This window comes from Planococcus citri, chromosome 4, assembly GCF_950023065.1.
Source record: "Planococcus citri chromosome 4, ihPlaCitr1.1, whole genome shotgun sequence".
In the NCBI taxonomy this organism is placed as follows: Eukaryota; Metazoa; Arthropoda; class Insecta; order Hemiptera; family Pseudococcidae; genus Planococcus; species Planococcus citri.
In genome coordinates, this window is record NC_088680.1 from 44,667,024 (window position 1) to 44,693,075 (window position 26,052).

The following is a 26,052-nucleotide window of genomic DNA, read 5'->3' on the forward strand; positions in this document are numbered from 1 at the left end:
CCCAAATTTGCAGCTTCTGAACCAGGTCATGGATACCTATTTGTAAATAATAAACAAAATAAAAATCTGGCAATTGAAAAAACATACCCATGAAAACCATATTTTACTCGGCACCTCGTCAGGTCGTCAATCCTTAAACCGTATAAAGGCCAAGAAAACACACTTTATGTAAACACACACAATCATATATGTAGGATTCACAAAATCAGCTCAATATTATGGATTTAAACACTAAAACTCGACCAACTACCGGTATTTATACGAGTAAAAAATACACGCACATCATAAAAACTCGGTTCATTATGGAAATTTAATTCGTCTGAGGCGTAGCCAACACCAAACACGAAACTTTTTCTAAAAGCCCATCGAAGGCGAAAATAGCAACACTGTTATACGTCGAGTATTTCCAAACACTGGAATCTCTGGCTGTAATCCAAAATACACGGCGAGTCAACGCACTTGCACGTATCATGCACACGTTCCAATACACTAAAAATTGCTCGCATTACTGATGAGAATTTTCAACGTGGACCGAAAATCACCGACGATCAGTCTCAGTCTGAGAGGACGAGATCAATTCACATCACACCGCACACATCGCGATATTGGAATAGAATCGCAAATAAACACCTCGTATACGAAGCAGACTGCATAGCGCGAAGTCGCAGATCCGTCCAAACATACACAGTCGAACTTACTGAACTGTGAAAGGCGTTCACTTCTCTCAGAATCAACGTTGATCCAAGAATATTAACTAATGTTAAGTGGTGCCCAGTTAGTACGAATGTACTAAAAATTGCTAACTATATGCGAAATGCCACCAGAGAAAAAAGGGTTGGCCGCCGAGTACGAGTGTGAGGAATTTATTGTATGCGAATTGTCGTCTCGTGGTTTATTTTCATTTTCATTTTTTTTTCGCTACAGCATTCTACACTTTAAAAAACACGATAACCAATTGCACCATACATAATTCGTCTGCGCGAAACGAGCTTGTCGTCGACATTGAATCAATTAACGACGACCGACAAGTAATTCTGGATGAATTTTTTCCTCTCTGTAACTTGAGTAATATGCGAGCAAATAGACATGAACGAAGCCCTATATATATTTGTACAATGCATATGTCATCCAACGGTTACCGCTTGAGCTATATAGATAAAGAAATAAAAATAGGTGCGCACGGTGTAAGCAATAACTCATAAGCTACGGATCGACATTGTCGCTATATTTTTCTTGTCATTATGGTTTATTTATCCTACGCCCATCCTGCTCATCTTTAAAATATACTTAAGACTTACACTTACAGGGTATCCTACGAGTGGGTATGTGCAAGTCAGTGCTGTAGATGACAAAAACTCTTCGAGATGAGAAAAATTTTGTTAAATTGCTTTTAAAAATACTACCTAAAGGATGACCCAAAAATGCCGAATTTCTTTTGGTTAGAACTCGTAGAAAACTAGGTACGTGAATGGTAAAATTTTAAAACTGGAATCCTATATTTAAATTTTTGAGAATTTCCTCACCCACACTCCTAAACCTAAACACAAAAACAAAATGGCACATATGTAAGGATTCAAAAAATTGTTCAATTTTGAGCTCAAAAACGAAGTCTCTTCATTTTACATCAAGAACTTTCAGTTTTTCCAAAAAATCAATTATTTTCGTAATAAAAAATTGAAAAAAATCAAATTCATCGCGGAAAATTGAATTAACGATTCTGTACTTGAAATAAATAATACAGCAGAATTTTGTTTCTCTCAATTTTTTTAGTTTCTCCATTTTTGAGTAAGAAGAAAAAATTAGATTTGTTTCGATTTTTTTTTTGAAAGCAGAATTTTCATGTGACTGAAATCGTCAGATAATTGGTAAAATCGAAGAGAAAAAATTTACAACAGGAAAAGTTGTGCAACATAATGCAAAAATTTACTGGCATTGAAAAAAAATTGAAAGTCATAGAAAAAAATCATCCAAAATGAGCGCTAATTGACATAATACTCTTATAGGTACATAAAAACCATTGAAAATGACAAAAATTGCTTAGAATTACTAAACAGTCGGTAAAATATTTTAATTGAAACAAATTGTGCAAAAAAATCAAAAATTACCAAAAAAAATTTGAGAATGATGAAGTGGAAATTTGTCAAAATTTAGTGAAAATTTCACAAATAAAATCAATTTTTTTTTTAATTGACAGAAAATTGTAAATTTTGACAAAAAAAACTTCAGAAAATGAAAAAATATTGCATAAAGCAAAGAACAGTCACCATTTTTTGAAACCAGCAACTGAAATTTCCAAAAATTGATAGAAAAATCACCAAAAATTATTATGAAAAGTTGGGTTTCGAAGATATTGTGAAGATTAACTACATAAAATATGGATAAAATCATTGAAAATTCCAAAAAACTAGAAACATAAACCAACAACTCGTACAATTAAAAATCATTTTAAAAACTGCACAAATGTATAAAAATTATTATAGCAAAAATTGAACATGGAAAATCCATAAAAACTGCTCCAAGCTGAAGTCAACAGCAAAATATAAAAAAATTAACATAAAAATCGTCGAAAATGAAATAGGAGTACAATATTTTAAAAACGTTTGTAAATATAACAAAAATTACCCGAAATACAGGGCTCGAACTCAATTTTTTACAAAAAAATTAACTTTAGTAAACAAAAACGTTACAAGACGTGAGCAAAACATTTCAATGTGGAAAAAAAAGCCAGAACTTTCATTTAGTAAAAAAAGGATTTTCTGGAAATTTCTGACAAAAAAGATGAGTTTTCCAAATTTTTGGCATAAAAAGTGAGAATTTTTGGAAATTTTAGTGCAAGACTGTGTTTTTCTGACAATCTTTGGCAAAAAAACGAGACTTGAGGAGCAACTTTTGGAAAAAAATTAGAACCATCTTGATTTTTTTTTTTTGCAAAAAAGCGATAATTTTTAGTATTATTTCTTTACAAAAAAATAAGACCTTTTGACAATTTTCGAAGTTTTTAGAAAAAAAGTTAAGATTTTTCTGCAATTTGGTAAAAAGCGAGAATTCCGTCAAATTTTGCTAAAACACAAGACTATCTGGAAATTACTGGTAAAAAGGTGATATTTTTTGCAGTGTTTGTTGAAAAAGTGAGACTTTCTTGCAACCTTTTGGAAAATATTTACAAAAAGTGATACTTTGACATTTCAGCAACAAGCAAGGCTTTTTGAGATTATTCGGCAATAAAGCGAGACTTTTGATCAATTTTTGGAAAAAAGTAAGACATTTGAAATTTTTTGCAAGCAAGCGATAATTTTTAGAAATTTTTGGCAAGAAACAACACTTTTTGTAATTTTGACAAAAGCTGAGACTTTCTGCTGGAAACTTCAACAATTTTCGCCAAATTCAGGGCTTTGCTACCTTTAGGAAAAAAATGGAAGTGCAACCAGTTGTAAAAGAACAAAAAAGTGAATACTTTCGTGAATTATTCATGTTGATATTATTGACATTTTTTTCTTCAAAAAGCAGGGACAAAAAAATTTTTTAAAAAAGACTTGTAATAATTGATTATTTTTCTCGATTTTCATTTTTCATTTTTATTTACCTATTTATTACAGAGAACGTATTTTTGCATTTGAACCTTTGAAAAATCTTTCAAAAAATCGATTTTGATCAAAATTTTGATGACAGTCACAAATCGAGGTAATGGTACACTAGGCTTCAGATTCAACAGACTAGCAAAATATAATTATGGCTCCTCTCAGATACTCGTAATTACCTCGCCCACATCATTTTTATAAAACTTTTCCATTTTAAAAAACAAACAAATACACAAACAAACAATAAAAACATTAATTTAAAAATGGTTTTACTTCAGCCCTTCATTTTATAAAATATTTCCAGTCTTTTTTTGGCTCGATTTCAAACCTTTACCCCAAAAGTCCAACACTATAAGTACATATCTAACTGGCCAACCATATAAAATAACGACCTGGAACACATAAATAAAAATCCCACTTTCGATGAGAAGAAAAAATTGTCCAAAAACCTCTCTTCCAATCACAAAGATAATAAAACCTTCGTCTCGTTATTACTTACGTAGTAGGTATACGTACTCGCTACTCACATACGCACTTCCTAAATCTCTACGGAAGAATACAAGAGTGTAATAAAATAAAAAGAAAAATTCTCGATATTCCGTACGCGAATGTATCGAAAAAACACCCGTTAACTTGACAGGAAACTCGTTGAAATCGTGATCAGGCAGCACTTCATTCACATGTTAAACTTTTTATTTACGTATAAAACCATCAAAATTCACCATCGTTGTGGCTTCCTTGAATTCGAAATACATACAAGCACGGTCGTAGTAGATTTGAATAACTAGGCGGTGGCGAATACGTATAAATTTTAAAGAAGCGTGGATCCTTTCAAAGTTTTTAAGTACACAAAGTATAAGAAAAGAAACCATAAGTACCGAATATGAGACTTATTCTTTGATGTACTCGTACCTACAGCTCTGTAAAGAAATTGAAGATATAATTAGATCTACGAGAACGTGGCAGATGACCCGCGACACTTTGACATGAAATCAGTGTCATGGCTTATATCTTTATCAGTCAACTTTCACTAAATAATTGTTCCGATTTTAACGCTTCACATATATTAAATTCATCCGCTCATCTTTTGTCATTGAATAATTTTTCAATGTTGAAGCGGTCTTTATAACTTGATGGATTACGCTTACACCTTTGCCAAACCCCTATATGTAACAAAATTGGATAAAAATATGGATTTTTGATACATGAATGATCGAAAAAACCTTCAATCTGTACAACGAATCGAATATCGATGACTAGGTTTATTTTTTTACGTACAAGTGTCACATTTTGCTAACTCCTTCGAATAACTACGTTCTTATTTATTTTGGAACAAATCCCATAGACGTTCTGGCATCGTAAATGTAATTCTTTTTCACCGTCACCATCGCGTTGGTAAAATTTTACCACAAATTGCATTCAAATTCTACACATAACTAATTTGAAATCGCAGTTTGCTACAGACACGACATATTAATTCAGGACGACGTGATAATGGGTAAGCATGTTAGTCTATGTGTGTGTTCATTGTAGAAAATATATCTTACGTTAGATACATAGAATAGATTTTTAGCCACCAATTACTATTTGACCAAGCTTAAATTTTAAAAATAGTACCTATCAAACCTAATATGTACCTTGCCCTTGCGTTGTTAGTTTCACTTTTCCTTCCTTGATTCCTCAACCAATCAGCAATCATTACTTCATCTGATCATTGCCTCGAAACATTATTCAAGACGAATCCCCCTCCCCCCAACCTATCTTGAGAAGCCATTTTTGCACCAATTTCAGGCAAGGACTCGTGAAATTTTGAAAAAATAAAGCCTACATATTTCTTCCACCAGAATAATCTGGTTTATTCCAAATCCAAATAAAATAAGGAACTTACAGTAATATCGAACGATAAAAAGGGGGTTATTTAACAAATGAAATGAACTCGACTCAAATCATTAGTTTTTAGGGGTGCTGCAGGCCCAATAAAATTTCATTAATCCGATTTTTCAATTGCATCAGCATTTTCTCTTTCAAAACAAACGTAAGAATAAACCGCGAAAACCAAAATACATACTCGATTTTTCAACTTTTATTGATCAAACTTTTTTTTATGTACAATTGCATTAATGAATTTACAATTCGCTTTCGTACAAATTCACGTATTCAAGGTCTTGAAAAAAAAAAAAAAAAAACTTTTCCTCGTCAGACAGCATTGTTCCATAAATCCAATTTCGTTCTCGATTTAAAACAAAACCATCATTAATCACACTTCGTAATCTTTTCGATACCACCACATCAACACTTTCTCATTCAACGATCAACATTTATATGCATTATTGTTCATTTTATGACATGAAAAACACTCGACGACGCCATCGTACTCAACTTGATGCAATTTTATCGATAAAATTTACGCCTACGTATGCAAAAATTACACAGACATCTACGTACAAGTCCCCCCTCCCCCCTCAAAGTACCGGCTCGCTTCAGACAATTCCCGTATGATTGTTCGCTCAACTAATAATTTCCTGTTGAGACCTCGGCTTCGCTTGTAATAATATAATAAAAAAAAATCTCGTAATATTAACCATCATCTCGCGTTCATGTATAAGATCATACGGCGCGAGCGCTGCGATGGTTTCATTTAAATAACTTCTATTCCAAATACCGACAAGAGACGATGATGACGTTTGTTATACGAGTTATAAACTCGAATTGTTACATTAGAGCGCACTTATGGTAAGAGTAGGTACGTTTACGTATGTTATGGGTATTGAGAATAGTACAACATATACTAGGAAATCAACCATCGAAGAAAGTGGTTCTTAAAATTTCATCGAAGTGTTACAACTGTGAACAATCGATTCGATTTTTTTTAAATTTGAGAAGTGTTCTGATGAAATGTTGGTAAATATTGCTCCAAAATATGGCTGATATTGATACAGGTTTTTTTTTTGGTCAAAATATTTGAAAACGTCAAATCTAATTTTAAAATTGAAAAAAAAGTTGAATTCAAAAATCAATTAAAAATTGTCTGAAAAAATAAAAAAAAAACAAGTTTTTTGTACCAGAAAAGATACGTTTCAACGTCTTCAACTGTATGAAGACCAAGTTGTCGACAGCCAAAGAAGAGAATATTGGATAACCATGAAAAAAGTGTTAAAAAGTTACAATTTCAATTTTAAAAAAATAGGTAATCAAAAAATAATACCTAGTTTGTAAAAATGACAATTTAGTTCAATTCTTTATCTAGTAAACTCCAATTTTAATGTAAAATTTTCACAAAAATTCTAACAAAATGATTAACTTTACATACTGTTTTACAGCTTTTAAATCATCCAGGATAGGATCAATAAGAAAACAAAGTTGAATATTTTGACGTTCAAAAACGTGGAAAATTGAGATTTTCATTGCTCAATTCTGATCAAAAATGTGAATTCAAAAATACGACTTTCGGACAATAAGGACTTTTTTTGAAAAAGGACCTTCAGACGAAAGAAAGGTACTTTTCCTGACTACAAGGACCTGTTAAAGACACCCTGAAAGTATCTCAAAAATTGTATTGATGAACCCATAAAAGTCACATAAAGCATAGGAAAATTTTGTTTCTAGTCACATTTCAACCAAAGTCACGTTTTACAAGCTTAATTTTGATACAAGCAGAGAAAGGAGAGCCTTAATAATTCGAAAAACATTGTAAAAAATGTTCAAAAGTGCGAATGAAAATTTTCAATTCTGGAAATAATTATTCTAGTTAGTTTCATCCCGATCATCATAATTATTCATATCACTTTGAGGCTCATTTGCTTCGTATTTGAGCTTTTGGAGACTTCATGTTTTTTTTTGTTTTTTTTTTTTGAATAATGGCCTGTTAAAAATACATTTTTTTAATACTCACGTCAAAAGTGAGCTTCAAAACGCAAAGGTTGCTAGAATATGACCAAAATAAAAGATTCTAAGAGTTGTATGTAGTTGACTAGATGTCCATTTTGCACTTCGTGAAATTTTATGATTTTTTTTTCGGTCTTCAGAAAATGGCTTATGATTAAAATATGACCAGAAATTATGTTTTCTGGAGTAATTGAAAAATTCAAAGCCCCACAGAACTCTAAATTCTTGTGACTGGACAGCAGACTATTTTTTTTTTTTTTTTTTTTGCTAAAATGTGGAATACCCTAAGAGTCTTCACTTTGTAGAAAAAAAATTAACAAAATGGATAGCCGCATCATTGAAAAGTTCCTTACAGTACCACAAAGAAAAAAAAATTAATTCATTTCAGAATACAAACTGGAAATTAAAAATTTTCCACAGTGGTAAAGATGATATCTCCACTAGACAAACAAAACACACAACAACTTTTTTTTCGCAGTCTGATAAAAACAGCCTGCTATTGTTTGAATAAGTAAAATATTCAACAGGTAGCCTTTATGTGTCATTTTAGGAGACATTTTCCAATTTTCTAAATTTATTACAGGCGTTATACGAGAGATTTCTCAACACTGGCGTCACGCAAGCATTTTAAACGAATCAAGAGTCATGAAAATACGTATTATGACAAATAGTAATAACATTTTAAGAGCAATATGAAACATTGGTAGATTGTTCGAATGACACTAAATGTTTCAACCCCTCAAATAACTCTGTTTGTTTTTAGGCCTTGAGCTTGAGGATAAAAATCATCCATAGCTAATAAATTTTCAGACTGAAAATCCATTCTTTTTAACATTCTCATCATCTCAACTTCCACTTCTACCCTTTGTTCTCCCCTAAAAAGTAACACATGCGCGAAAACACAATTTAAATAATTCTCATAAACTAACAGTCAGTTATAAGAACATCGAAACGTGGAAAACCAGTTAATAATTTCCATAAATGTAACAACACCAGAGATAAAATTGAAATCAACCTCGGACTTGGGTACACGATGAGGTCAATACTGATTAAACAACCAGTCTGAATTGATACGACGTTGTGGAAAACCCCCTTCACTGCTCCAACTTCAAAATGACTTCTTAAGATTTTATTCTGTGTAGAGAGTCGAATTAGAACTTACACAATTATGTAATATATAATACACTTTCATTCAAATTAATCCCTTTTTTCATCCTTTGTAATCAGGCTACCTTTTACCAACACTTCACTGACCCTTTAAAGCCATCTGATTCATTCATCCACCACGTATAAGATCAATTTGAGTTAATTAGGATTTCATTTCAATGAAGTGAAACCTCGAGGTATCTAAATCGTACAGAATCAACGATAAAAAAATCAAAAATCTTTCGGTATTTTAAGCACTTACGTTCAAAAAGTCACGTAGCTTTACTATTTATACGCCATAGGGCACACAAAATGGTACCAGATATCCCCTATCCCCCTTTTCTCATTCATACAACACCTAAAAAAAACCTAAATGAGTCAAGTATGAAATGAGCAAACATCAATCTACCACAAGTTGATGAATTTCACAAGGGTAACTGTACCTTCTGTACCTATAGGTATAGGAAACAACAATGGATTTTTCTTTAACCAACATAACAACGTAGGTAGGTATTATACTTTTTTACACAAGAAGGCGGTAAAGGTACATATAAGTACGATAATAATAGGAGAAATTTCACCATAATGTACTAACCTTTCCTAAACCTAATAAATTTCTTCTTACGTTTGGCTTGTTTCTTTGTAGAGGTAGTTTTAACTTTGGCTTTTTTGGCTGCTTTGACATCGTCACGCGATTTCTTATTCTTATTAAATACGTTTTTGCTCGAATAATCGAACAGAGTTTTCACGAAACACATTAACGCGATAAACATGGCGATGTGAGAGAATGTACAGATACGCGAAAATTATTATATCAGAAAAGTAGTCGAGAAAAACATCGCACACTTCATCGAACTAATAATATAACATACTGCTGAAAAGTACATAAGAAAAAAATGAATCACAAACTGACTACGTAACCACTGTAATGAGTACTAAATTTGTATGATTGACCGTAAGTTATACTAAGTACTATTTTCTATCTGAATACGTAATTGAGTATACGTATTAAAAGTCCCAGGGTTTTCTTATCGCTCGAGCAGCGTATCCGGCGATAATTTTTCCAACTTCTTCGATTAGGTATACCAATATTGAATTGATATATTTTTCATATTATAGCGTAAATATTTACTCGAGAGTATTTTGATGAGCTTTTTTTTTTTTTTTTTAAAAAAAAAGAGCATCGCGTAAAAAAATGCTTCATATTTCAAAATTTCCAAACATCCATTTTTCAAATTTGTTATCAGAAAAAATAAAAATGTTTATACATTTTCGTAACTCGAAAATGATAACATAAAATTGTGGTACAGTTTTCACGGTTCGATAATGGCGTCGTCGTCGTCTTCGTCGTCGGGTCGTGAACCAGAAAAATCAACTTTTTTCGATAACACATCATCGTGAACTTTTTCTTTCAACTCATTATAATAATTTCGCTACACTGCACCCGTAATGTTTACAACTTTAACCGGTCTCATTTAGCGGTTGTCTCATTACCGGATACTCTCGTTTACTACTTCACAAATTTCGATACCTTCTTCCTGTTGGTGGGAACCTTTTCTAATAATGTTGACATTAGAATCGGGCATTTCTGGTTCTGTCTTTTTAATGCGATGGATAAAAGAGTGTGGTTTTTTTTTATGATGAGGTGTATGAGTGAGAGATACTAAGGGATTCAGGGTCATTTTCATTCGTTGTCGTCCAAAACGAATGGCATTTTTTGATTTGAAGGGAGGTATTGACCTTGAAAACAGAGAGAGGGGGGAGGAGCTCATGATTTTCTCAACGTATCCCAATTTTTAAAAAATGAGAACTAAAGAAGTTATTAAAAAGAAAAAAAGTCAAGAATAATGATGAAAAGTTGATTTTTTAAAAACTCAACTAACAACATCGCATGAGCTGAAATTTGGCTCACTGAAAGAGTATTTCATCTATACTTCAGAACAAAACTTTGAGCTGCAGAAATGCATTAATCAAAATTTATAAGCTAAAGTCGACCCCTTGATCCCATTATCACAATTTTCGAGCCAATCTGCAGCCTTCAGCAAAATATGTTGTAGAAAATAACCAAAAATTGATTAAATATTATCAAAATGAAATTAAAATTTAGCAAAAATTACCTACGTAAAGTATCATTAAAAAATCATAAAAGTAGCATAAAAATCAATTAAAACCACCAAAAATTGATAAAATTTGGGCAAAACTGGGTAAGATTTGACACAAATTACTTGAAACGTTGTGAAAACTTTCGTCAGAAACCAAGTTGATAAATTCTAAATTCTACAAACCAAGGCACTAGCTCCTCCAATTTTCAGATTAGACTCGTCTTAGAAAAATCGAGGTGTATCTTATAAAAAATTTCGTCAGAAATTAGCAGGGGGCACTACGGTCGCCGATCCCTTGTAAAATTGCAGGCATTAATGTCATTTATGACCATACTGAATCAAAAAAGGGTAACGAAAAATCTCAAATTTCATGCCCTCGCAATATTTTAGATAGTTTACCCACAGTAGGATTAATTCAGACAGACACAGACTTTCACTATCACTCAAATTGCCAAAAATTATTTTCAACGAGCATCTTGATAGGTCAACTTGAAGAAAAAATTTTCGACGAGTCATTCAATATACGATGCATTTACTCGGTTTGAAAACTCCTTCACAACACGACGATAGAACTAATATCCTCCCACTTCATCGAACCATCTTAATCACTATAGAAAAAAAAAACAAAACAAAACACCGACCACTCGAAGGGCCAAAAAACCAAACCCTTTCACTTTCAAGGACAATTAAGTACAAAGTATCGAGATCAGCATCTTACACGTCACAAATTTCTCATCACTTACTACAATAGTTACGTAGAACTGAAATTTCTACATCACAAACGCACAAAATGTCCTACTCTAGTGATTATTTTGAAAACACGAACGCGTCCGAGCACAGTTCATTCATTACATACATAAAAACAACTAATTTCTGGCGCTCTTATGAAACATACGGGCATCTGCTACTCTCTCGGAGGCATCCGTATAAAAATAGATTCTACACTCCATACAAATTAAAAACTCCCCTTTATAATCAGGAAAAAAGACGTCACATTCGTTTACCAATTGATCTCACGTGTTCAACTTTTTAAACTGTATAATTTCTTCGCTCCATAATGCAAGGAACTGCAAGTTCTTATGAGAGCAGCGATAGTATCCTATGGTGATTCTTTCATTACTTTCAAATAATATTGTTTCAAATTCCATACTATTTAAGAATTTCTTTGAATTTATTTCCATCCGGATGTCATTATGAAAGGGGTCTTCGATGCTGGAATAGTTTCATATTTTTCATTAATTAAAGTAGTTTGAATCAATTTTCCTCCAGGATAAACATTGTTCAAATCAAATAGGTATATTGTCTATCCATATGTGAAGATATTTTTTCAAATGAACGAGTGCTCAATCTCATCTCGTGTCAGTGGATTTTTCATTTGACTAGACAACCTCCATCAATACACCAAGTCGAAGTTTTCATTTTTTTTTTCAAGAGGAAAATGAATGGAAAACCTAAAAATTATTTTTAAAACTATTGAATCAAACGAAAGGCTGCCAACAATTTAAATTAAAATAAATGGGATCCTTTGAATGATCATCACTCTTATTTTTCATAAATTTGAAGCATTTCTCATCCGCACGAAAACATCCGTTATGAATTCCTTTCAAAATCCCATTAATCAAATTCTGGAAGGTTGTGGTATCGAGCATGTGTAAGAAATTCCATACATTCATCAGTAAATTTTTGAAAATCTATAAATGTCCTTCCACATTAAAACGTACTGATCCAAAAGAAAATAAGCTGTAAATAAGTAGGTAGGTAAGTAAGGTACCTACAAATTATTTAAAACCTCCCTTCGCGGTCAATAAGTGAAGCACTTGAACCCTCATCATTAAACGTTTGACCGAGTTTAATTAAAACGTATAATTTAAATTACTTATTACGGAAGTTGTTAGAGAATACCCCAAGATGAAATTCTAATATTTCAACTTACTCAATTTATCCATATTTTTTCCGAGTCCGTTTCATGTTGTCTCCTAGCATCTGTAACAAATTAAAAATAAAGAGTAACGTTAAATTTCGATTTGAGAAAAATTCTATAGTACTCTGGAGCCTTTCTGCCGTGTTTTGCGCGATATTATTTACACGCTACACGAACACCTCCCACTACAAACGATGACTCATTCCAGATCAAAGAAATTCAATTTATAACAATAAGGTAGCACTACATTATTATTTCGCACAGTTGAATACGATGTTATGACAAATCAATCGTATACATGGATCATAACTGATGGAAATTTCGTAGAATTACGATTTAATCATATGTTTAGGCAGAGTGAAGTGTGCAGTTATCTAATTAGGACGCGTTGGAAGTAAAATAAACAGAATCAACTACACCTTACTTCATGCAATTCGACGTGTAATGAACAGATAATTTTCAACGGTTCACATTATTTTTTAAATATTGGAAATTCTTGTTTAATAAAAAAGAAAATTTAACAGAGAGAAGCACAACTATCCACGAAAAATATAGGAGTATACTATCTATCGATTTGTTATGTTAAACGTACATACATACTCGGTCGAACTTAGGGGTGAAGAAAACCAATGCACCTACACCCTTAACTTTTAAGGGTACAATTCTCATTCATTACCATTGGACAAGCTACGGTGTTGCCAATTTGAACCATCTGTTGACAAAAGCGTTGCCATAAAAGTTCGAACTTTTTGGCCTTTTAGAGCTGAAAAGTTTATCGGTCAAAAATAACTTTTCCATTGATATGACGAAGAGAATTTTTTGAAAAAAATGTTTACTTTGGTTGAGTCGGATGTAATGGGACAGGGTGACGAAATCTCGATGCCTTTACGATTAAAATAACTCTCAAACGTTGTAAATTGCCTCAATTAATCTTTAATTGAACATAAATGCCGAAAAATGTTGTTAATTTTTGAGTGAAAATGATTCGACGTACCGAAAATTAAAATTTTTTGCACACGGCTACTCCAATCTAACCATAAAAAATTATAAATCGATGAATATTACTTATCAATAATTCACTATATGAACGCATATGGCATACATAGTAAATAAACTACGGTGTAAATTCAACATTTTCTATACGTAATGCAATGCAATAGAACAATCGTTACACATTATGCATTGTGATTTGAAATTTACGACGAAAAATTTCAAACAATTTTTACTCATTGAGAAGTTGCAATTACTCCTCTGGAGTAATATAATTCTATTAATTCATCAAACTCTTAAAAACTCCTTTGATAGCCGATTGAGAGAATTTTCTCAGGAGTGAATAGAGTTGACTAGACGAGCAGATAATTATCTACCATCGGATTGAATTCAATTCTTACATGAATGCTGGTAATATAATAATTGGTAGGTTGGATTCTCGACCTTTCAAATGCTCAACATATTTCAGTGGGGTTCTACTGATACATTCAAATTAGTTTTCATCGAATAAACAGCATATTATGTGTCGTGTGTCGAGCAGATGGTTTTTCCGCTTCACTTCAACTACCCGTATCGCATGACATAACACTCTTATCATATGCTAAATCTTACTAAATGCAATATAGGAGAATGTAGCCTCTGTTTTGAAAGTGCAATAAGAATGCAATGCAATTTCAATTTGTAGATATGCGCTAAGCACGGTGGAGAGAGGTATACGTAATTTGCCAAATGAGATAAAAAAGTAATACTAACCTCAGCAAGCACACATGAGAATCACTCGAAAGCAATTGTAAGAAATGATAAATTAAAATAAACCATAATCAAACTAGAAATATCAGTTCACCAATTAAATAATCATTGCATAAATTGCACATTTGCTATTTTGACGAATGCAAAAAACGGACTGCAAATAAATTCCATGGATTACAAAATTGACATAGATTTTTTGATTGTTGTTGTTTACTTTGATTTTTTATAGCAGGAAGTGGGGAAAAAATTGGAAAAAAATTAATTATTTTTTGATTAGAGTGTTCGATTGTACTATTTATTAGGTTAATTTATGTTCGTTAACGATGAATTCAAGTTGAACTTTGATTTTTACGCGAATTTCATGCTTTAGTTCAATAAACGAGGAAAAATAAAATAACGAAAAATAACAATTTGTCGAAAGAGAACCTAGAGTTTGAAGCGTGTACCAAACTTAGCCGATTTATGATTGGATATTCGCCTTATGACATCAGATAAATATTCAAAATCACCCAATGAGAATACAGTAAAACAGTGTTGCACGTGAAAAAATAATTCTAAGATAACGCGGGTATGTTGGTAGTTCTGAAATTGTACTGATAAATACTCTGCTATCTACCGCCAGTTTCGTCCAGTTTTTTGAAAGCTCAGAAAAAGTTCTGTCTTGCTGTGCGATTCGATCGTCAAATTAGGCTTAAGTTCGTCTGCTTTTGATTAAGTTAAATTTCAAGTTACTGTGAGTAGTTTTTGATTCGGGGGTGTGCTTTTTATTTCTGTCAAAATAGGTTTAGTTGAAAGTAGAATGCCAGTTAAAGCCGTATGTGTTTTGAACGGTGAAAATGTGAAGGGGACGGTATATTTCACACAAAACGTAAGTATTTACGCAATATTGTGTAAATTAGATTCTTCATTGTAATTTAGTTCCATTTTCACAAAATGCTGCATTTCATATCGAGTAATTTTCAAGTTCCACGTGAAATAATCGCTCGTATAGGTTCGAAGTCATTAGGAAAAAAAATCAATATTCACGTGGGTGATTTCAGTTTGTTTGCTCTGTGAACAAAATTCTGTTCTTTCTGAATCTACATTAACTTATATCGTTGAAATTATTACATTTATTTAAAGTAGGTATGTTCTATGCTTAAACAAAATGTACGTCAATTAGGTATACGTCTTCTAGAACATTCCTGTAAATTAGCATAGTTCTGTGCATGGTTCAAACAGGTTTAAAAATGGGAGAGATAAGAATGTACCTATTTATTTAGTGTACCAGGGTCATCTGCATTATAGCATGTTAACACTGGTCACTGGTCAGAAAATAGTAAAATTCAGCGTTTTCATAAACGATAATATTCATCTTCAATAGAAATTTTTAACCCCTCCCTATCTGAATAATCGATTTCTATCTGCGATTAACCTATTTTGAATTTTATTTCAGGGCGAGAAAGATCCCGTTGAAGTTACCGGTGAAATTTGTGGATTGAAAGAAGGTTTACACGGATTCCACGTTCACGAATTTGGAGATAATACCAACGGTTGGTTTCTTTTTCACTTCGATAAAGTCGTGTGAAAGGATACATTTTCTGTCATTTATCACATTCGACGATTTTTCTATTATATCATAATTGCTCACTCGACCTTGACTTTGTTGTCGATAAGTTATGGTAATTGGGTACACTATATTCGAGCATTTCATTTTTCATTTGAATACAATACTATTCATATAGGATTCATTTATTTTGCTTATCGGCATACGGAAGCCGGCGGGTGGGAAGTTCATACAAGATTCGACGTGCCGTGTGCAACGCTTTTTATTTCGTTTATGTTTATCTTTACATGCAAGAATTTTTAATGTTTATTGAACTTTATCGTAGGTTGTACAAGTGCCGGTGCGCACTTCAATCCTTTCAGTAAGACGCACGGTGCTCCGGAAGATGGCGTACGTCATGTCGGCGATTTAGGAAACGTAGTAGCTGACAGTAGTGGAGTGGCCAAAATAAATATCAAGGATTCCATTATTTCCCTCAGTGGTCCACTCAGTGTAGTTGGAAGAACTATAGTGGTAAATAAGTTTGAATGCATACTCTGGAAGTGATTTTGTAATCGAGTGTTTTCTAACCTTTTCTCACCTTGTTTTAGGTTCACGCTGACCCCGACGATTTAGGAAAGGGTGGACACGAATTGAGCCTTTCCACCGGTAACGCTGGAGCAAGATTAGCTTGTGGCGTTATTGGACTTACCAAATAAATAGCGTTATTATTTGTTTCGAACCTAATCCGGTTATTGTTGTGGTCATTCCTTCTTAAAAATTCACGTATACCAAATTTAGTTCGTATGTTTATATTGTAGTTTTTACCTCATCGGTTATATAAAATACAATCGTATTCATCATTTTTACTTTCGTTTCGTTCTTCTTCGAATTTGTACATTTTCTTTTCCTTCTCCTTTTTTTGCTTTTTAAGTTCAGGTAGAGTTTCGTAATCGTAAGTAACGTAAACATCTAATTATATACGAGTAAATTTTCCATTTTTAATTTTACTTGATCACCTTGATATTTCTTGGAGTAGTTCAAACAAACGTATACATTAATAATACACGATTTAAAAAGAATGACAAAATTTTTTCGTTTATTATTTGATTTGTAATCTTAGTCCTTATTTCCTTACTTTTTCCATCGGTGTTCTTTGACCATTGATAGGTTTTTTGCTTTCCTTCGTCTAATTTATGTTTCCGAGATATTTTTCTGCTTTCGGGTGCATATTTGTACTTGAGATCTTGATCCACATTTCATTCAATTTTCACTCTGCTTTAAAACATGAGGATTCGAACTTTTAATGGGATCCTAATATTTGATTGGCTATAGGCTTGAAAAAATAAATCGTCAGAATAAGCTTCTTCCAAATTGCGAGACAGCGATGTATGTACGTAATTACGCTCCCATCACATAAATTATTTTCATGGCCGTAATAGGGTATGTGAGTCTTATTTTAAAATGGGAGGAAATCCAGCTGAACATTTTTTCATTTTGTACATGAAAAAAAGCTGCTGGTGTCGCAGCACTATCAGAAAATGTTAGAACTTGAAAATTAAGTGAGCTGATTTTTTCTTCAAACGTTTTCTCAAATCAGAACAGATGATTTTTTATAAAAAATTTCGAACATTGAAGCGAACCGAAGTAATAATTATTGATGAATAATCAAACAAATTTTCAACGAGCCAACATCACTTTTACAACTTAACCTCGGCTGAAAATCAATTTCCACGACTTTCTGGTTGAAATGTCGATTATGTATAGTACAAGACAAAAAAGGTGATCATTGTTTGTGACGAAAACAATTTATTAAATTTTTACATTAAAAAATATAAGTAACAAAGTTTACAAAACAAAATAATAATACTTCGTTAAAAAGCACTCAAAAAATCAACTTAGAAACAAAAATGCTTGATCGAAATAATATCGATAAATGACACTGTAAAAAAGTTTATACTTTGATTGAAGTTTCGATCATAAATTATAAATTATTGACTTCTTAGCTCACAGCAAAATGTGTCCACACTCAACATTCAATTCATAAACAAAACAGAAAAATGCCCAGTTTCAGCGCACATTTTGATTGTAGTAGAAATTATTTTTACTATCCTCGTAATGGAAACCTCGATTGGGTGTTTGATAGGAAGCGTATTTATTACTCGTATTCGGATTATATTGCAAATATTTCGGTTTATTTTGTAAATTAAAATTAGGCATTTTTTGTGACGATTCTTTTTTAAATAAATACGTGAAAAAAATTAGTAAACCGCCGAAAGCTTTGGTCAGACCTTCGATAGCTGCGATTAATACGGGCACGCAGATGTGAAACGTGTTATTCAGTTCGTGAAAGAATTTTAATAATAATTGTAATAATTCATAAGAACCGACAGCTAAAGATAAAAATACTGCGCTTAAAAAACGAAAAGTGCTGATAATATTTTCTTTAGTGCAGACGGATGCAATGTTATGTAAAACACTAGATATGAATTTCGAGTAATCGAAATTATTCCAAACTTCTGAAAGATATTTGGTTGTTAATGGCTCAACGTCCACTTCATAAGTTCTGGAAAATAAACGTTTCAAAATTAGATAGCTTCTTCGTGATGGCAAATTTTTTTTCAATTGAAAAATATTACTTACCGTAAACATTTAACGATAATGGATACAGAAGTATCGGTAAACATTACATCTTTGATCATAAACCAATAAGAACCAAATGCACAACCAGATAAATCAGTGAAAATGGAATACCCTTCGGTTTGATCACCTAAACAAAAGAGATTTATCAATTAATATTTCGGCAACAGTTATTACAACTAAAAGGGTGAACTTGATGTGTTTTCACCTGAAATACAGCTGATCATTCGTTCATTTGAACAACTTCCCAGCTTTTCATTAACCTTATTAAGGGTATTGTTAAATTCATGGTCTTTTTGATCAACTTCGATAACATCGCTGTAACAAATTAAAATCAAATCAGATAAATTGCCGCACACTTACAGAAATCTTTGCGTATAAGTACTTAATTAGAGTCATTTAAATTGAAACATGATGTATGTAGGTAGATTAGATATGAGGAAACAAAGTTGATTGGTGCAAAAGAAAACTTGATGTTGATCATAATATGGATTAAAACATTGGAGATACGTACGCATATTTGGATAAAGATTCAATCAGTCTTCGTTCAGTATATCGCCCAACAAACACTTTATTTAACAAGACTTGTTTTACGAATATTTTCTGCAAATCACGTCTTTTTCTAGCATCGTCGTATCGTTCCATACCGCTGAGTATGGAGAAATATGAGCTTCAGCAGAACGAACTATTAGAATGCCTCAGGTACCTGACAAATTATAAAAATTGGTTAAAATATGAGATTGTTTGTCAAAAAGTGATACATACTCCGGATTACTGACCTGGTCTCCTGGTTTTTACAGCCTGAGGAGTGGTTCTTGAGGAAGTAAAACGTAGCTGCGAAATTGATCAGCTGATCACTTGATCTACATTGATCACTTCCATTCCATTTGATCCTGAAAGTTCAGTAAAAAATAATAATCGCGGTGAACAATTGAAACGTCTGGGGTAATTAATATTGAATAATATGTAATAACTTTTCTCTGAGAGAGGATTACTTTTGCAATTAATTAAAAAAATTCCTTTTTTATCACAGAAATGGACTCCAGTTATCAATGAATTATTTCACTCGGATTGGGTAAAAATGAAATTACGGTAAATTACCAGTGTTACGTGAACGTGCCCATCATAAATCAGCTGATCTGACTAACAAAAATTTTATTTTTATTTTTTATTAAAAAATTAATTTTTTAAACAATTTTTCCTTGAAAGAAAATTCAAATTGCATGTAAATGTAATAAATAATAATAATGGCACGGGTCCACGCCCACGGATTTTACAAATTAATCTGTTGATACGAAAATTTTTCGTACCTTAACCAAAAATGCAAAATGACAAAAATCTCAATGATTTTTTCATTAAATAATAAATAAATAATAGACTGACATAATTATTAGGTATGTACTTATTATTATACTTGATTCAAATTCTAAAATAAAAGATGTTTCGTTGATTATTTGATTATTGAATTGACATTAATTAAAGCTCCCGCGTCAAATATTCAAGCAATAAGAAGTTTTAATAAGCTCAAAAGTTCAAATCTGTTGAGCGTCTTCTTCCACGTAAGTACATTTACGTTAATTGACTTCAAAACTCTAGAGTTAAGTTTTGACAATTAGAAGTTTGATCGAAGCTTAAAAGCTCAGTGCTTCTTCCACTTTTGTTTGGTTAGTTGCTAGTCCTGCCAGAGCTTTGTGGAAAAAACACGTGTTTGTAATTGTAAAAGATATGAATAAGACCATTTTTCACGTTTCGAACAACCACACACTCACTCAAGTCATTTTTTTGAGTCATGGGACCTCGAATGAGTTCGAAAATTTGCTTATGTCTTTTTGGATAGGTACCTATTACCCATCTACAATCCCTCAGTATCTTCTGTTAATATCCAGTGCCCACGGCTTCATTCAAAGAATTGTAACCGAAAAATTTTCTCGAGGTCTTCATCTATCATACCTACCTACCTGTAAGTTGTAATAATAGTTATGGAACATTTGTAAATATCATCTTGAGTAGGTAAGTATAAGTCTATTTTACCTACTAACTAATGTTTGTTTCACTGTAATAACAATAATAATAATTGTTGAGAATCTGTTATGCAAGTATACCTATTATCTAATTTTTCAAAAAATATTTCAAAGGAAAGTAGGTTATTGGAAATTTGAGATAAGCCGCAAACTTTGAAACACCTATGTTTTAAATTTAAAGTGTACACCTACCTAGGTAACCTACTTAGTCAAAAATAAATTGTCCCATAAGCATAAAAAATGCTAGTAGGTAAAATTACCTACTTTTACATCGAATAAATTATCAGCTCAGCGTGTCTTATCACTACTTTGATAGGTATCCCATTTCATTTAGTAAGTACTTTTCCATTTTTCAGAAAACCCTGCTTACTTTGAATTTATCAGTACTGACAAGAATTTATGCTCGAGATAGTCGGCTGTAAATAAATACCCAGAACACCACGTTACCCACGTACAAACATGACTAAGTATTCGTAGTCTCATACATACGCAGAAAAAACTTCTAGAAAGGTTACATTATCATCATTTGACAATAGAAAATTTTCAATTATCGAACTAACGTTACAGAACTGTTTGTTATTTCACAGCTTCGCAGCTGATTCATTATTTGCAGCTCGACTGCAGTGAATATTTCTGCCATCATTTACCTACCTAGGCAGTGTTAGTGTCGAGAGGTGAGAAATTATAGACTATTCAACCGATTGCGAATCTTATTTAAACGTTAATTCTGTTAAATACGTGTTAAATACTATTGCATCAAGTGCACCGAAGGTTTAACTTTGACAACGATTTTCGACGTAACGAGTGAGTATGAGTAATTAATTACTTACCTAATTTTTATTTTCGCGATATATTTCATATGGTTTTAAGTGTATATATCTATGTGTCGTATAGGTTTAGGTTCTACGTTGGGTTTTTATAGAGATAATAATATAGATAAAGTCAGATTTATTCAGCCCCTCTCGTATGCATTGAAAGTGTATTATGAGCTCATGTGGGCTGCGATAACTGTGTTTACCATATCTCAGAAATAAGTTCTTACTGCGATTGAGTACCCAACTATTTAAGCATTACGTGTAGAAACAAATTGAACTGCTTGCGTGTCGTATATTTGTGCAATTTTTTTAAATAGTTAATCGAGCAATTTATTGAAAAAATGAGTAAGTAAATGTTTCAAGTTCAGATACAACTCTAAGGTTTCTAATAACTAAATTTAGATAGGATTAGTGAGCTGATTTGAAGGGCGGGTCTTCTTAACTGCATTAAGCACAAATTGAGTATAGATTGAATATAGAAAAGATGCAAATTATTATGTAAAATTAATTTTAATTTTAGGTTACGGTTGGAGACCAGATATGGGTTCATACGCTTGGGTATCCGGATCTCATGGAAGTGTTCCGCCTAATGCAGTTTTGGCAGGTAGAGATATAGATGGTGCACCATTATACGTTGGTAGAGCTTTCCACGAAGGTGATCTTGTGCCTTGTAAAATTGCCCCACATCATGGAGCAGCTTATATACCATTCGCAGGAGGAGAAACAACCAAACACGAATACGAAGTAAGAATTAATCATCTTAAATTTAATCAGCTTAAGTTTTAATTAGTGTGGTATTTTTACTTCATAATGCTTTTTTCTTCTCTAGGTTCTTTGTAGTGCAAACGTTGCTTGGCAGTTTGCTAGAAATGGTGAAGTACCACACAATGCTATTGTCGCAGGAACAACCAGAGAAGGCGAAAAATTGTACATAGGTCGCATTATGCACGAGGGTTCTTTGACTCCTGGAAAGGTATGTAATTCACAATTTGCCTAATTTACTTACCTGTCTGTATTACCTAATTGAATGTATTTTTGAATTAAATGTGTATTTTAAGCAAGCTAATATTATTTGGAAATTTGTTTTACCAGATACATCCGAGTCATGGATGCTTATACATTCCATTCGGAGGTCAAGAAGTACGCCATCATGAGTATGAAGTAGCAGTACAAATGTAATCTTTGAGGTATCGATATAGCTTAGTGTGTATTTTACGAAACATTTCTAATGTTGTATCATTTCATTATCCAATAATGTTTCATTTGTTATGTTATTTTTTAATTTTTTCCCCGTACCTTATCTGCTTAATTTAATCGAATAAAATGCAATTCTGTTTTATCGGTATATGACTAGTTTATTAATTCAATGAGTAATTAACACTTACGCGTTTCGATGACGTCATAAATTAATGAGTCACCAACATTAAGATTTCCTCTCTGATTTCCGATATGAAAAAATTCACAATATTAGGTAGGCGTGTATGATTTCTAATACTGTTTCAGAATCAACATAAAACGCAGTAAAAGATCTTTTTCAAATTATTTTCAAGAAAAGAAAATCCCTCTGTTTTTAATTTAATACGTTAGTTGTAATTCCACAAGGGTTTTGGAATTCTCCCCTATTTTTCTTCGGAGAAGAACTCCAACAAAGTCGTAAAAATCGTAAAACGATGTATTATCCGAAGTCTTGTATTTTTATGACCCTCTATGTAGATATTAATTTATCAACGAAGATTATCTTGAAAGCATCGTGCTGTACTTTGACTAGATTCCATTTTTCGTTTCTATAGCAACCTCGCTCCGTTTGGTTTTCTCTTACGTTGGATAGTTTATTCGGGTTCATTTCCTGTTACGAATAGTTCATCCACTCGTAGACGTGAAGGAAACCATCTGAGAATTTTGGTTGGTGTTGCTATGGTTATTGGGGACCAAACTGGAATTCGCACTGGTAAAAAAATCTGCGAAGAAGAAAGAAGATATGATAGGCTGTTAGTAGGCATATGATTTTTTGCAATTATTGTAAGTTTGAGGCAGATAATAAACATTCGCGAATATAAATTACCTATCACTTATTATTGCTTATGCCTAGATCATTAGATTACTTACACGTGTTTTTGGTACCTACAAAAATTATATTGTATATTTAAATTCAGACGATGCTATTGGTCAACAGAGAACTGATGAATTAAGTTTATTTATCGTTCAAAACTTAATCTTGAACGTAAGGTAGACTAAAAAATGATGTACCTAGGTAATACGTATGCAGATACTTACATACTTGGGATTATCGAACAATTCAAATAGAATGTTGGAGTGGGTAGTGGGATATGTTTTCTGAAATTAATCATTTGTTTATTCAAACCTATCTCTTTCCCAATTACCTGCTATTAGAAATCATTAATGCATAATTTGTACCTAGAATGAGCACCTATATGCTAATTAATTTAGTCTATTGAGTCAAATAAATAAACAATCAATCATAAATATTCCTTCACGACACTTTTTGAGCAAATATTTCTTATTTAGGTAGGTATAAATCAAAATGACGAAAAATTGGGCAGGAAACAAAAAAAAGTTATGAAGTAAACAAAGTCATAGAGGATTATCAAATTGATTGAAATATTTATTATAGGTATACCTGTCCCTTTTAAATCAATACATATTATGTACTTTGCTGATGGCAACAACTAACAAGAGAGGGTACGAGGTGGCGGTTACCCCAGCCCCTGATTTTTTTTAAGGACTTGGGCTAAATTTTTATTATAGTTCCCACCTAAAAATATTGTATAGGAACCTATGTAACTGAAAAAACTTCAAATTAATTAAAAAACAGCAAATTAACACTCATTTAGAAAAAAGATCATAATTTTAAAAAAAATTATAATTTAATGTGGAATTACTCATCAGTCATCACCTAACAGTGTACAGCGAAATTTTTCAAAAATATTCCATGAAAATCTAAGCACACAAAAGTGCAAAAAGGTACCTACTACAACAGTTTAGGAATTATTTTGTTGTTGTTATATTTTAGCACTTTAACCACATCTTTCAGTTTTTTTTTTTTTTTTTTTTTTTTTTTAATAGGAAGAAACACTACCTAACTATATTCTAAGAATACCTGCACAAATTACTGAAAATTACAACAAATAGATCTAGTACATATTATATCAAAATAAGAGGCTATTTTGCAAAAAATACACAAAATAGATAGGTATCACAAAAACTGTAAAATTATAATTAAAATCACGGAAATTCGCCAATTAAGAAAAGGCAGATTTGATTAAAATTTTGCAAACATTGCTCTTAAATGTGCAAAAATATCGTTAAAACCCTTTAAGCTGATGAATTGTACTATAGAAAAATTTAAGAAAAATTCTGCAAAAATTAATTTATTGACATGACTAAGAAATTGTTGAAAATTACAAAAAATTATTGAATTTAATAAAATGATCAAATAAACAAAATGACCAGAAAATATACAAAAATGTGTTGAATCGACATTAAAAATCATTAAAAATTAAATTACGAACCAAAAACTGATGAAATTTCAGAAAAATGTGGCAAAATTTGCGTCAAACATACCTGCATCTGTTGAAGTTGCATAAAAACGATCGAAAATGAGCTAGAATCAAAATAAAACAGGACTAATTTGAGCAAAAAAAAAACAAAAAAAAAACAAAACCGCCTTCAGAGCTACGATTTTGTATCTAGCTAACGCTGTTTTTCAAAAACTATCCTGAATAGATATAAAAATCGCCTTATGAAATGTGATTGTTCATCTTGTTAACATTGTTTTTCAACAATATTTATTTTATGAACCACCTTCAAAGGTATTACTTATTCTCCAAAGTCATTTTTTTCTTTTTTTTTCAAAAATAATCTCAAATATTGTAGGTATGGTACATTACATACTCTGAGTCGTATATTTGAGAGAGGGTAAAAAAAGGGAGAGCTCAACATTTTTTTCATGAAAACCTGCAGTATTGATCTACAAATTGGTCCAGTCATCCAATGTTCTTTAATTGGTAAATTTTAGGTAGGTAGGTAGGTAGGTACTAATTTGAAAATTGAATTAATATTATTTTTCGAGAAACCAAGCTACGTGGATGAGAAAATTTTCGATTCCATTTTTAGAAATTCTTCGTATCAAAAGTATCGTCATTCAGGAGGTAGTATACAAATAAATCGAATTTTCTTGTTATCGTATGGATGACATGCAGGTAAGTCCTAAGTACCTACTATAGATAAAGTAATCAAGAATAAAAATCTAAAATTACCCCACTGAAGTCTGAAAAAATGAAAAAATAGAAACCTATAAAAATAAGTAGATATATAGTAGGTAAGATATTACCTATGTACATGTCTAATGCACTAAACAAAAAAGACACTGGTACAAAATGAAGCTTTGAAAACCCGCTCATCGCCATAATAATGCTCCCCGAAAAACACAAAAGGTTTTTCTAAAAACATGATTTCCAGTTCTAAGAACTTGTTAGGTATTAAATAAGGCGCAGCTCACCTTTGCGAGGCTGACTAATAAATTATGATTTGGACATTTAATGAGAGAGTGTCTTCCTATATCTCGCAAGATCCCATCTTGGTTACCATAGAAACAACCATCCGGCGACGCTAGTTTTAGTCGGTAATTTTTCGGCATCGAAGATTCCATTTTCAGGGGC

General features: G+C 32.1%; 4 protein-coding genes across 12 annotated transcripts in view; 2 read left to right on the forward strand and 2 right to left on the reverse strand.

Moving 5' to 3' along the window:
- LOC135842599 (uncharacterized) overlaps positions 1 to 14,556 on the reverse strand; it is a 42,957-nt gene extending 28,401 nt beyond the window's left edge. Inside the window, exons 1-2 of one of the 5 annotated variants that reach the window (XM_065360138.1) lie at positions 14,376 to 14,556; positions 12,645 to 12,694 (exon numbers count right to left, since the gene is read on the reverse strand). In XM_065360138.1, the coding sequence (XP_065216210.1) occupies positions 12,645 to 12,657 (13 nt within the window). In that variant the 5' untranslated portion in view covers positions 12,658 to 12,694; positions 14,376 to 14,556. Of the gene's footprint in view, positions 1 to 87; positions 738 to 9,204; positions 9,591 to 11,454; positions 11,578 to 12,644; positions 12,695 to 13,056; positions 13,210 to 14,375 lie in introns of those variants that run through there. The other 4 variants (XM_065360139.1, XM_065360135.1, XM_065360137.1 and 1 more) reach the window with 4 other exon arrangements.
- A 428-nt stretch (positions 14,557 to 14,984) lies between these two features.
- Positions 14,985 to 16,766, forward strand: Sod1 (Superoxide dismutase 1). The gene is made up of 4 exons (XM_065360149.1): positions 14,985 to 15,240; positions 15,808 to 15,904; positions 16,244 to 16,431; positions 16,509 to 16,766. The coding sequence occupies exons 1-4, from the start codon at positions 15,172 to 15,174 to the stop codon at positions 16,614 to 16,616; spliced, it is 462 nt and encodes a 153-aa protein (XP_065216221.1). The 5' UTR covers positions 14,985 to 15,171; the 3' UTR covers positions 16,617 to 16,766.
- Positions 16,767 to 17,686: 920 nt separating this feature from the next.
- LOC135842604 (uncharacterized) lies at positions 17,687 to 19,682 on the reverse strand. Of its 3 annotated transcripts, none has more exons than XM_065360148.1 (6): positions 19,533 to 19,682; positions 19,317 to 19,430; positions 19,052 to 19,243; positions 18,746 to 18,855; positions 18,541 to 18,667; positions 17,687 to 18,463 (listed from the first exon to the last, which is right to left on the reverse strand). In XM_065360148.1, the coding sequence occupies exons 3-6, from the start codon at positions 19,180 to 19,182 to the stop codon at positions 17,968 to 17,970; spliced, it is 864 nt and encodes a 287-aa protein (XP_065216220.1). In that variant the 5' UTR covers positions 19,183 to 19,243; positions 19,317 to 19,430; positions 19,533 to 19,682; the 3' UTR covers positions 17,687 to 17,967. The 3 variants fall into 3 exon arrangements, with proteins under 3 accessions (XP_065216220.1, XP_065216219.1, XP_065216218.1); XM_065360147.1 differs by having other exon boundaries at positions 19,512 to 19,682; XM_065360146.1 differs by having other exon boundaries at positions 19,317 to 19,682.
- A 1,356-nt stretch (positions 19,683 to 21,038) lies between these two features.
- Positions 21,039 to 22,718, forward strand: LOC135842606 (natterin-4-like). 3 transcript variants are annotated; one of them, XM_065360153.1, is made up of 4 exons: positions 21,039 to 21,366; positions 21,894 to 22,117; positions 22,203 to 22,346; positions 22,466 to 22,718. In XM_065360153.1, exons 2-4 carry the CDS (start codon positions 21,914 to 21,916, stop codon positions 22,550 to 22,552), a joined length of 435 nt encoding a protein of 144 aa, XP_065216225.1. In that variant the 5' UTR covers positions 21,039 to 21,366; positions 21,894 to 21,913; the 3' UTR covers positions 22,553 to 22,718. The 3 variants fall into 3 exon arrangements, with proteins under 3 accessions (XP_065216225.1, XP_065216224.1, XP_065216223.1); XM_065360152.1 differs by having other exon boundaries at positions 21,041 to 21,362; XM_065360151.1 differs by lacking the exon at positions 21,039 to 21,366 and adding an exon at positions 21,472 to 21,718.
- The last annotated feature ends 3,334 nt before the right edge of the window (positions 22,719 to 26,052 follow it).

Coding starts and splice junctions, on each gene's coding strand:
- LOC135842604 (XM_065360148.1), bottom strand. CDS start 19,182: ATGGAACGATACGACGATGCTAGAAAAAGACGTGATTTGCAGAAAATA. Junction 18,668..18,745: donor AATGATCAGCTGTATTTCAG/GTGAAAACACAT, acceptor TCTTTTGTTTAG/GTGATCAAACCGAAGGGTAT. Junction 18,464..18,540: donor ATTATCGTTAAATGTTTACG/GTAAGTAATATT, acceptor TTTATTTTCCAG/AACTTATGAAGTGGACGTTG.
- LOC135842606 (XM_065360151.1), top strand. Junction 22,118..22,202: donor CAACCAAACACGAATACGAA/GTAAGAATTAAT, acceptor TTTCTTCTCTAG/GTTCTTTGTAGTGCAAACGT. Junction 22,347..22,465: donor GTTCTTTGACTCCTGGAAAG/GTATGTAATTCA, acceptor TTGTTTTACCAG/ATACATCCGAGTCATGGATG.
- Sod1 (XM_065360149.1), top strand. CDS start 15,172: ATGCCAGTTAAAGCCGTATGTGTTTTGAACGGTGAAAATGTGAAGGGG. Junction 15,905..16,243: donor ATTTGGAGATAATACCAACG/GTTGGTTTCTTT, acceptor ACTTTATCGTAG/GTTGTACAAGTGCCGGTGCG. Junction 16,432..16,508: donor TAGTTGGAAGAACTATAGTG/GTAAATAAGTTT, acceptor ACCTTGTTTTAG/GTTCACGCTGACCCCGACGA.